Source organism: Lipotes vexillifer, unplaced genomic scaffold (genome assembly GCF_000442215.2).
Source record: "Lipotes vexillifer unplaced genomic scaffold, Lipotes_vexillifer_v1.1 scaffold71, whole genome shotgun sequence".
Classification (NCBI taxonomy): domain Eukaryota; kingdom Metazoa; phylum Chordata; class Mammalia; order Artiodactyla; family Lipotidae; genus Lipotes; species Lipotes vexillifer.
The window spans coordinates 2,302,955-2,314,594 of NW_006793703.1; the positions used below are offsets into that span (position 1 = coordinate 2,302,955).

General features: G+C 48.0%; 2 protein-coding genes across 2 annotated transcripts in view; both read right to left on the reverse strand.

Annotated features, from left to right (window-relative positions):
- SLC13A4 (solute carrier family 13 member 4) overlaps positions 1–2,816 on the reverse strand; it is a 41,394-nt gene extending 38,578 nt beyond the window's left edge. Inside the window, exon 1 of the mRNA XM_007466587.1 lies at positions 2,616–2,816. Within this exon, the coding sequence (XP_007466649.1) occupies positions 2,616–2,714 (99 nt within the window). The 5' untranslated portion in view covers positions 2,715–2,816. The remainder of the gene's footprint in view (positions 1–2,615) is intronic.
- A 5,772-nt stretch (positions 2,817–8,588) lies between these two features.
- FAM180A (family with sequence similarity 180 member A) overlaps positions 8,589–11,640 on the reverse strand; it is a 12,591-nt gene continuing 9,539 nt past the window's right edge. The window contains exons 2-3 of the mRNA XM_007466588.1: positions 10,464–10,564; positions 8,589–8,933 (exon numbers count right to left, since the gene is read on the reverse strand). Of these exons, the coding sequence (XP_007466650.1) occupies positions 8,589–8,933; positions 10,464–10,564 (446 nt within the window). The remainder of the gene's footprint in view (positions 8,934–10,463; positions 10,565–11,640) is intronic.

Here is an 11,640-nt window from a genome sequence, read left to right on the forward strand (position 1 = left end):
CCCTACAGTCTGACCACCCCGATGAAATACCATTCAGACTCCACTGGAAGGAGCTTGAGGTCACGTAATTTGGTGTCATAAATGGCTGGAAGGGCTTTTGAAAATTTAGTTTGGGAGTTGGGTGTAACTTTTATCCCACCGGGATGCTGAAGCTGGGCTTAGTTGCAGATGCCCCCACTCTTGACCTTCCTCTTCTGTATATGGGAAATCAAGTCTGGGCCCCTGGCTTTAGAGAGCTGGGCAGGAAAAAAGGGGAGGTTATACTAATCCTTCCTAAAATGCAGCTGCAGCTTGTCACTTTGAAGAACCATCAAAACTGCAGGCCAGGAGCTCTTGCCCAGATCACTTCTCTCAGTTCCAGCCCATAGCAAACAAGGCTATTTAGGGATCTTAAGGATTAAATATCAGAATCTAAGTGTGATGCAAGGGGGCCGAATAGATGAGAGCCAGTCCCCGTGGTGGTTTGTGCCTATTGTGACCTCAAGGTGTTTCTGCGTCATTGCAGAGGAAGAAACGTCTTACTGACACTGTGACACACGGAGGAATCATCTTTGCAGGGCACACTGGGGCGAGTGGTGAGCAGGCTGCATCCAGGTCTGAGGGCTTTGGCCACCCAGGCTTCATCTAGCTGTCCCGAGGGCTACCCATGAGCACAGACTGGGAAGCTCTGAGATAGCATATTTCTATTTTCTTAAAGCACTGGTTCTCAACTGGAGCCAATTTTGCCCCCCAGGGAATATTTGGTAATATCTGGAAGCATTTTTGGCTGTCACAATTGCAGGGGGTGACTGTGTGCTCCTGGCACCTGATGGGCAGAGACCAGGGATGCTGCTAAACATCCTACAATGCACAGCACAGCATGGCCCTCCCCTCACGACAGAGAACTATCTCCCCCCACCCCCAAATGTAACTAGTGTGGCTGTTGAGAAACCCTGCCCTAAGGTGAAACTCAGTTGGACAGAAGGCACTAGGTCAAAGAAGGACAATGTCTCTTGGTCTCAGTGAGTCCATCTTTAAAAACCTACTCAAGAATTTTGATAGACCCCAACAGAGCAGAGGCTTACCTTTCCTTCCTTGTCTCTCCTCTTTTCTGTTTTTTTTTTCCACAACATCCCCCTTCTGTCACCTTTATAGATTTTTTTTTGTCTACTTCAATAGTTTGTTATTTTGTTTTCTTCTTCATGTGGACACTTTCTCACTAGTCATTGGTAACTAAGAAGCTCCAAGACAGGCTCCCAGAATTAAATGGCAGCACTACCCCCTGGAGTCATGGTCACCAGAGATGGGGCTGACTCAGGGGACACCGGGGGGCTGGTGCCTGATGCTGCTAATGAGAAGAGCAGGTGCCACTTGACTGGCATTCCCTTAACCCATCTGACACTGAGTAAAACAAAACAAAACAAAAACATGAAAAGGAAAGAAAATCAGCCTACTGGGACAAAGCCGGAAATGGACTAGTGTATACACCGGGAGAACTTTCAGCACCAATCACTGTCTGCTAATCCCAGCCCGGTTTTCATCAGCAGCTCCCTGGTGCTCTGAGTTTTTATTCTACTAAAGATTTAAACCAGTTTGTTTTTAAGAAACCATTCTAATCCCCTTTAACTGTATAATTTAATCTTGGTTACTAAGTTACTCTGGGAGCTGAGTGGAAGACACCCTTCCCCTCCCACAAACAAGATTAACCTTTCTTAGCTTTTTTTTCCTAAAGTCTCAAGGGTAGTGCCAGCTAGGGGAAGGGGTAAAGCCACTGGGAGGAAGAGGAGGTGGGGGGAGGGAGAAAAGGAGCCGGAGGAAGGCAAGGAAGGCAAATGACGGTCTCAGAAGCAGAGCCAGAGCTCAGGCTCTTCTGCTCACACAAACCTGGACAAAAAATTGGGCCGCAGTCTAGAGTTGGGGGCTCTTATTCTGTTTTATCGAGTCATTTGCTGTCTCTCTGTCAAGAGCACAGAGAAGAAAACACAGAGGATACAAATAATCAAAGGGCCACATGCATGGGACCAGGGCAGGCTCCCAAGCTACGCTTTCAACTTAAAATTCAGGAGGAACTTGAGAGATTAAGAGTTTCAAATCCTGGTTATCAGAGCCCACCGTGGTCACCCACAGACACTGGCTAGATGCACAAGAGCCCGGCCGGGGACCCCAGCACAGTGCACCTCAGGCCGGGGTCCACAGTCCCCTCCCTCCCCCATCTGGGAGGTCTTCCTGCATGTCCAGTTGCTCTCCCATATGGACGGTCACATGTTGACTCCTGGTAAATACCGGCTCTCCAGAGCGCCCTTCTCTTTATCGGGTGTCCGCCTGGCCCCTGCCCCCGAGCAGGCTGGCCCACTGCTCTGTGTCACACAGATCAGCCACTCCAGCTGTCGCCCTTCCTCTTATCTCAGTCCTGGCCGGGGGCCATGGGGCTGGGGGACCGGGAATGGGGTGAAGGGATGAAAATGGCAGCTTTTAGGCAGCAAGTATGTTAGCCTCCTCCAGGAAAGCATTTCCATTTCTTTACACCAACAGAAGAATGCTGAGGCGCTGCACGAGCACCCCACTCCCTCCACCAACCTCCCCTCTGACCTCCCACCTGACCCCCTGGCCCCAGGAGGGGACCGGCTGGTACTCACGCTGCTGGGGTGAAGCATGGGCAGAGGCAGCAGCAGGAGCGGCACGAAGATGATGAGCAGCAGCTTCCTGGCTCGGAGGAGGCCCTTCAGCAAGCCCATCCTGGACCTCCTCCGCTCGGAGCCCGCACCCGCCAAGTGCCTGTGCTGCTGGCAACGCTCGCCTCCCTCCAGAAACACTCCTTCAACCTTTCTCGGTTTCCAAGAGTCCTCTCTCGTCTTAAGAGCAGAACAGGAGGACAGGTAGAGCCCCTGTTTGCAACAAAGGCCGGCCTCCTCGCCTTGGGTTTTAGGTGGGATTGGTGAGCATAGTTTTATGCCCAGCGAAAAGGAAGCGGGAAAGGATGATAAACGGGGGCATAATGGCTCTCTCTTTGCTTGATCAGCAATGGAGTAACTTCATTCCAAAGCTCAGCAAAAGCCCCCTTAATCAATCAAGATTACACCTCTGCTGCAGCTGTCTGGCTGCCGTCTATTTTGCCCTCCAACATTTTTCCTCTCTCTGATGGCCTGTTTTGGGCAGTACCACTTTCGCTCTCTACCTGTGCTGGCTGTACCCCCTTTCCTTAAAAAACCTAGTCCCCCCACTTCCCTTGAAACAAACCCCAGAGTTTGTCAGCAGACCATGGAGACTTCAAATAGGGCTGGTCTCTCCTCCCAGGACCTGGCACCTTAACTCTGTTCAAATTGCTCTCCTTCTAATTGGTTTCCCATTATAATTTGCCTTGAGCCTGGGCCTCCAAAGCAGAAAAAAAAAGTCCCCAAGACATTCCTTTTCGTCACGGGACAAACTTTTGCTGGAGGCCCACCTTAACTTTCCTTCACCTATGGGACACAGGACAGAGGCAGTAGCCACGCCCATTCCTCACAGCCAATCAGCATGTTGGAAAGAATGAGTCAGTATCTCTTCCAAAGGCGGTTCAGGATTGGTCCCAGCAGGGGCCTGCTGATTCTGCAGAACCTAAGCAATCTGCAAAGCTTATTTTTGTTTCTCAAACATCCTGGGGGCTGGAGTGATGACCATCACCGTAAACATAATCCCACTTCCTCAAGCACCGCTTTAACGTTGCAAAGCATAGGACCCTGAGTTTTCTCTGGGAGGGCCACTTGCTGACCTAGTCCTTAGGAAGGTGAAATGTCTGGTGGCAGGGAGAAAATGAAATATTAATCCTGGAGAACTTTACCCCAGAGTATAGAATATTAAGTCTTTTAGATTTCCCTGGTGGCAAAGGTTGTTTGCTTCAGCACCCGGGTGAATACAAAGCATCTGAGTCAACAGAGGATGTTAGCCTGTCAGAAAGACCACAGACCCTTTTAGGGAGAATGGGAAGGGTACTGCCTCTCTGGAAAAATCTAGATGCCAGTCTCATTTCAGAGGCCCTTGGAGCCCAGACATCTGTGGTCTTTCTGGCTGGAGTAGGTGTTCCAATGTCCCTCTCTGAGGCTCTTTACCAAAAAAGAAGCAGGAGGCTTCCTTTGGCTGGTGTGCAAGGAGGAGGTGGGAGGGCAGGAAAAAAATTGATGGGTGCAGGAATAGGGCCTTTGCAGCCCTTGGACGCTGGAATTTCTGCTGCTTACAGTTCAGGAGAAGCATTCTCTTTTCTCTGAAAAGTCATGTGGATATGGGGCAAGGAAGAAAGAAAAAAAGAGAGAGAGAGAGAGAGAGAGAGAGAAGGCCCCCAAACTGTTATATTTGGTGGTCCTTGGCAGCATTGCCTTGATCTGAGAGATGCTGAGCAGAGTCAAGGGTTATGAAATTCACGTTCACTTGAATTCACGGAACGCAAGGAATGGCATTCTAGGGTCTGCAGCTATGCCAGTTGGACATAATCCCCAGGTTAAAGGCAAAGTGACTCCAGAAAGGTGACCCTAGAAAACCAGTTCTTCTTGACCTCTAAAGCAGGAGCAACCGTGGACGACCCAGTTTGAAATTTTCTTGCCATTGTAGGACGCGCTACAATGACTCATGTCTTTAAATGCATTTTAAAGACTGGCTACTGTATTTACTACATTCAGGCCTCATTTTGTGATGATTTGGAAACTCAGAATGAGCAAAAACACATGGGTGATGTTTTGGTGGCAAATATTAAAGAGACAGGGTACAAGTAAACAGCTGTGGAAGTCAACATTCTCTGTTAAACCCATGAGCCACCTCAAATTCCTTGGTGAGATAATATGAGATAATAAAGATTCCATTAAGCCTGGAAACTCGATCATGACATTTTTATTACACCATAAGTGAATGTCTGTTAAATAAAATTATGTGAGTGACATAGTAAGACCAGTAGTTCTCCTTCAGGACTCCATCCACTTTTTAGATAAAGAAAATATTTTCCTAAGGAAATTTTATACATTGCTTAAGAAATGTAAGACAGATTCCACCTATATGAGGTATCAAAAGTAGTCAAACACTTAGAAACAGAGAGTCGAATGGTAGTTGCCAGGGGCTGGGGGGAGAGGGAAAAGCGGAGTTGTGGTTTCATAGGTATCGTTTTTGCAAGATGAAAAAGTTCTGGAGCTCTGTCACACAACAGTGTACACATAGTTAACATTACTGTACTGTACACTTAGAAATGGTTCGGATGGTAAATTTCATATGATGTGTTTTTTAACCACCATAAAAAAATGAAAGATATTAAAATGGGTTAGGAAAGTCAGGGGCACCATGTAAAGTCATTTAACAAGCACTTAATTTTAGGCCAGTGCTCTGGCCTTTGCCACTTATGTGATTTACCACTTATGTGATTTTCCTTTATGAAGGTTTCAGCATAGAGATGTTTTTCAATGTCTCTTGAGTGACACCAGAGGTAGCCATGAGAATGCCGACTATAGAGGAAACTTCCAGAATTTTTAGATCCTAAAATTTCCCGGCAGTCTAGAAGTGGCAGAAGGGTTCCACTGAGTCACAGGCAAGCTTCCACTAGTAATGTCACACTCTGAATTATTCTTTGAGTAAATATGACAAAATGTGACTGGGTTCTGATGGTGGTGTGTATGGTGCGGCATTAATGAGCCAAAATGGGAGAGTCTGTTGCTGTCCGGGCTACTCCCTCACTGCTCTCTGGGCAATGAGTCGGGTTTTGGGGTGGTGGTGGTGAGGAGAATATTTGATTTTGCTTGTAAATGAAGTCAGTGCTATAAAACTTTTTGTGGGTAAACAAATTCATCTGTATTCAGCCTAAAATAGTTTTGAAGTATCTAGTTACTAAAAATGAAATTTTCATTCGTCTTTAAAAAGGTTGTGCCTTTCTTCTTTCTTTTCTTTATTCAGTTGCTTGCCACGTAAGTATGGACCCAATTTATCAGTACAAAAGTGCCTGTAATCTTTTGTGGCAGGGTGAATGAACTGCCATTGCTATCACTGGTCCTGGGAACCACCCTCCCATTCACGGATCTCCTACCCCTGGGAGCAGCCATGTGTATCCTAACATGGTAGGCAGGGACGACAAGGGTGGGTCTTTCCTCCTGGTGACTAGAAGAAAGCTCTCAGATCCATTCTGATAGGGGTGGAGCGCCAGGGTGTATGCAGGACTCTGACTGTTAGAGTATTGCCCAGTGTCTAAGGATTGAGGCCCTGCTGACCCCTTCTCCAGCCCACATCCAGGAAAAGCACAAATACTACTGAAGGTAGGCCGTGAGGCTAATCTGCTTTCTGGGCAATCCCAAACTTGTCTGTACCTCTGTCTTGACTTTGTTTTAATCAGACAGTGATCCCCAAAGGAGACAGTGAGCAACAGAGTACGGGCAAGTAGAGGCAGCGAGAGGTCAAGCAGGAGAAACTGGGAGATGCCTCGAGGAATGGATATAAAGATAATCAGAACTGGACCCAAAGACAGAACAGCAGAGACACCAACTGCAATGAAAAGAAAGAGGCAAGTGGAGTGACTACATGAAAGAGAACATGCAATCTTAGAAAGAGAAAAATTGAACAAAAAAGCATATATCAGAGTCTGTATTTGAGGGAGGTAAAAGAGCAATATAGCCAGGGAATGAGAACCAGAGAGACTGATTAATCTTCCGAGCCTGAGAACATTGGGATGCAAAGTGGGATTTTTCTCTGAGGATAAACACCTTGTCCCTGCATCCTGGTATTACTTCAAAAGATCATGCAGCTTGCGCTGCTACGCGAGGCTCACTTATTCAAAGATTCTAAAGAAGTCCAGACCAGCTTTCGTCTGCATTCAGTGACAATTGGTAAATACCCATTTCAGAATAAAAAATTTAGCCCAGTGAATCCTTGTTTATTCAAAGATCAGACTTCCTGCAGCTTCAGCCTCCAGAACCCAGCTGTAAACCTCGGAGAAGCTGGAAAGATCTCTGAGCTGGTGAGGAATCTTTATTAGGACCCAGGTGCTTTACTCCTAGCAGGGACCTTCATCTATTAACTCTTATTTAATGTGGAATTATAACAAGACTTGCTATCTTATTTTTCAGGCGATGCCCAGTAAGAAAGAACAAATTGCAAAGGGCAAGTTATGCTGGTAGCAAAGTAAAGTGCTACTTTTATCGCCTGACAGTGAGGAAGGCAACAGAAAAACTCACACCAGATTCAGAGTTAAGAAAGCCTGGGACCGGGCTTCCCTGGTGGCGCAGTGGTTGAGAGTCCGTCTGCCGATGCAGGGGACGCGGGTTCGTGCCCCGGTCCGTGAGATCCCACGTGCCGCGGGGCGGCTGGGCCCGTGAGCCATGGCCGCTGAGCCTGCGCGTCCCGAGCCTGTGCTCCGCGGCGGGAGAGGCCACAGCGGTGAGAGGCCCGCAACAAAAAAAAACAAAGACCCGTGGAAATACTCCATGATGGAGCCACCAGGATCACAGGCGGTGCTGGGATTGCAGTCGCCCTGGCCAAGCCTCTGTTTGCAGATGTGCCCGCACGGGAATATTAGAAAAAAAAAAAAAAGAAAGAAAGCCTGGGACCTTTCAGGGTTGATACAAACAGTCCAGCAGAGACATCTCAGGTCCAGGTGTCCTCCCTGTAACATCTCACAGTTAGTTAAATGCTTGTGAAAATTTCAGAAGCAGAGGAATCTTAGAGATGATCTCATCTAACTCCTTCATTAGAATGTTTCCAAGATACTAAATTCAACCTTACTGGCTTTCATATATATCCAGTCAATGTTGCTAAAATGAAAGTTTTGGCATTTGAAAGGGTAAAATTCTGTCATCTGAAAATCATTTTTGTTTGGAGCACTTAATTCTCTGATGATGCTCAATAATTTTAGCATTAGGATAGGCAGGCCGTGGCACTGGTGCCACCTCTTTCGTTAGGATGACCCTCTCTGCATTAGCTTGGTTTCTCTGTTCAAAAGGCAAGGCATGACAGTAGCATTTCTGTTGGCCCCCTTCGTGTTTCTTCTCTACATTAGACCAGCCTTCAGGAAAGAAGAGTCTAGGTATATAGGTCATAACTGATTGTCTGACTGATTCTTTTTGGGGACTTTTGGAAAAGTTGAGAAGTATATCCTTGGTTAACAATGTATTTATTTGGCTATAGCTCTAGTTTCTTTATATCTTACTACAGAACTTTGGAGAGGTGTTCATTCAATCCAGCACCCTGATCTCTTAGGACCAAAGAAATCTGCCCCCCGCTTTCCCACCATGCCCAGACTTCTGTTATGTCTCTCCTGGCTCTGTCCTCACTCTTGGGTGTTTGTGTTACAGTCACTCAATGTTAAAGCATATCTTAGACTCCCGCAATTCACCAGGCAAAACATTCAGCCTCTGGAGGCATCTTGAATTACCATTCCAGCCCTTTTTTTCCAGCCCAGGTCACATTATGATATGAATCACAATCTTATGCTTGTCAAGAAGTTACAAGGGGCAAAGAGCATCGGTGTTTCTTTTTTTTTTTTATCTTTGCTGCTCTGAGTTGGTGGTATGTGTTTTGTGGCTGGTCTCTGTAAATGGAGTAGAGAATGAAGAATTTCTGGATTACTGTGTGCTGGGCCCTGCTCCGTGGTCCTGGTGCCAGCCAGTCTCTCAGGGAGATGCTCTGGGACATGAGGACCGCATTAAGTCATGCCTCAAGGCATGGAAAAGGCTAAGGAGGGACTGGGCCCAGATATCCTTCTGATGCCCTTGGGACGAGGCTGTGCGGTAGGCTGTGTAGGCCAGGGTCAGCGCTGTCCTTTCGAAGTCCTCTTTCTTGAGGATGCCTGGGTGGTTGGAGAGGCTGGCGCTCAGCCGCCGGATGTCTGGGATGCTCTTGGGGATCACATCATTGCAGATGGCGCGGAAGTCCGAGGCCTTCCGCAGGGAGGAGAGCTCCTCGTCCTTGATGGAGATCCTCAGGTCAGGGCTGATCTCAAGTTCAGCCAGAAGGAACTGGGAGGAAACATGGGGTGTGCAAAAGCATGAGGCACTCGTTGTTGAGGACATCACTGGATTCATGACCACGTGCGTTCAGGTAGGGAGGTGGCTTGCAAAGAGCTTTGGAATCAAGAGACCTGGGTCCCAGTTCTGACTTTCCCACTACCTGTGTAACCTCGGATGAGTCACCTGACTTCTCTCAGCCTCATTTTCTTCCTCCGTGAAATGATTAATAACAACAATAGTTCACTGGGATATTGTGAGGAGTAAATAAGACAAATATGAGCGACATCTATCACTGTGCCTGGTACAAAGCCACTATTAAGTGACACTTTGTTGTTTCTAGTGTCCTGGATCACCCCCTTCTCTCCTTCCTCCCTCCCACCCACCAAAGATCTTCTAAAGCGCAAAGTGACTCTTTTGGATAATTTAAAATCAGAAGCTGGGAATTAGAAGGATGCAGAGAATTGTGCTAGGAATTAAGCGTGCTACAGAGATTTGCCCTCATTTCTTGACTGTTCTTTAAGAGTAGGGGTGAGGTCTGTCATAGGCACCCCCTGCTCAGTGCCAGGCTCATATCAGGAACCTAATCAGTGCAATTTAGACTGAGTCCTAACTCTCCCCTCTGTCTCCGGCTTCCCCCGGGCTCTAATCCATCCTGCATGCTACTGTCTGTTATCTTCCTAAAACAGGTCTCTTGCTCTGACTCCCATGTTCATGACCTGGCAGAGGCTATGCATTTTCCAGTTTGTTCCCCGAGGCAGGATTTGAAATCTTCTGCCTGGCTCAGCTGCTTGACTATGGCAGGCTGTCTCCTTCTTAGTCAGACAGTTCTAGTACATGCAGGATGTCAGAGGACGTCCAGACAGGAGGGGAACTTTGGCGATCTTTGGAGTCCCTCATTTAACAGCTGAGGAGATTCAAGCCCAGGGAGAAATGGTGGCTTATGCAAGGTTACATAGCTGATGGGCGGCAGAACCAGAACTAAAGCTCAGGTCTCGAACCTGGAATTTTATCACTGAACCAAACCAAGCGGCCCTGGGAAATTTACCTGTGGTTTGGAGGAGATGTGGGGTGTTGGTGCCAGAGGTGTGAGAGGCAGAGGGAGAGAGGCTTTGGGGTGGCCCCAGATTCAAAAATGGGGCTGTCACAGTATGAGGTTACGGAGACACAACTCCACTCAGACAATAGGTTTGGCATTGCCTGGGCACTGCTTATGAGTCCTGGCTTAAAGCTCTGGCTGGGGAATATTGCCCCGCTCTGTTGCTTGGGTGCAGGTAGAGGCACCTCTGGGCCAAGCCTAAATCTCTAATTTTGCCTCGACTAAACCCCTAATGCCAACCTTCCCTGGGACGGCATGCGGGAAAGGAGAAAGGGGTACGAGGAACACTTTCCTTTGGGATGGGCAGGATTCCACAACCTCCACACACAAGTCTAGGCCAGTCCCCCGGGCAACAGAGGGGCTCAGGTCACTTCTCCAAAAAATATAGAGAAGGAGCAATGCCTTTTGAGTTACTTGAGTGGCCCAGTCTCCCCTCTGCCTACCTCATAGAGCAGCTGTACTTCCTCCAGGGAGCTCTGCAGGACGGGGTTCAAGGGCACCGACGAGGATCTCTTTGGCCGGTGGGCGGCAGGGAAGAGCACGGCTGAAAGAAAAGAAGAGTGAGTTCGCGGGGCTGCAGCGTGCACTGGCTTCTCCCGTGGGTGAACCCCAAGGTTAGCCATCCAGTCTTGAAAGTGACTGACTCCAAGTGGTGGTGGAGCTGCGAGAAAAAGGGGCAGCTTCTTCAAGACACTCGGTTGTGATTTACCAGAAAACTGGGCAATAACTGTAAAAATTGGTGAGACCTCGAGGTAAGTAGGGCCCCCCGGAAGTTGTGCAAAGCGCAATTTGCGTAAACATACATGACAGCTCTGCTTCTTGATAATGGCGCCCTTGGGCCATCAAGATAGTGTCCAGTGATGTCCAGAGTACTGTGTTGAAAAAGGGAACTGCATAAGCAAGGATTTCTATTAGAAGTGATAAGAATGAGGCATCTTCAACGTAAAGGACACTGGTAGGAATCTCCCATCTCCTGGAAAAGCTGGTTGGCTGTAATATTGCTTTCTCTGTAATCCATTTATTATCTAGCCCACAAGTTCCTCAGGGGCTTGGATCAATGTGCTTTCATGTTTATGCCTGTGCAGCGTAGCCTGGCAGGTTTTCCAGGGTGCACACAAGCAGGTTTCCAGGGTGCACACAAGGTGCAGTTGTTGGCAGACCGCATCCCTGCATTGATGGGGGCCTTGACGGGCAGAGGGGTAGCCCTGCTTCTGCAGACCATCTTGGGGGATGGAGCCTACAAACTCCAGAGCAATAGTTCCTGGCCCAGAATTTTAGCAGGATTTGTTCTCTTTGCCAGAAAAGTGCCCATTTCCCACAGAATCATAGATTTTAGGACTTGAGAAGGCCTTAGCCTCTGTTCACTCACAGTCTCTGCCTCTGGTCTCAGGTGGAGCTCAGCAGGGCAAGCCATCTCCTTCCACAGGTTCACAGCCTTGGCCATACGTTAGAGTCACCCAGGGTGTGTGGGTCCCAGCTCCAGTAGTTCTGATTTAAGTGACTAGGATGTGATTGAGACAGTAAACTTTTTGAAAGCTTCCTAGGTACTTCTAATGGCAGGCTAGGTTGACAGTCAGAAGGTGCTTGACCCAAGGCTGTATAGAAGGAGCTGTTCCTGCT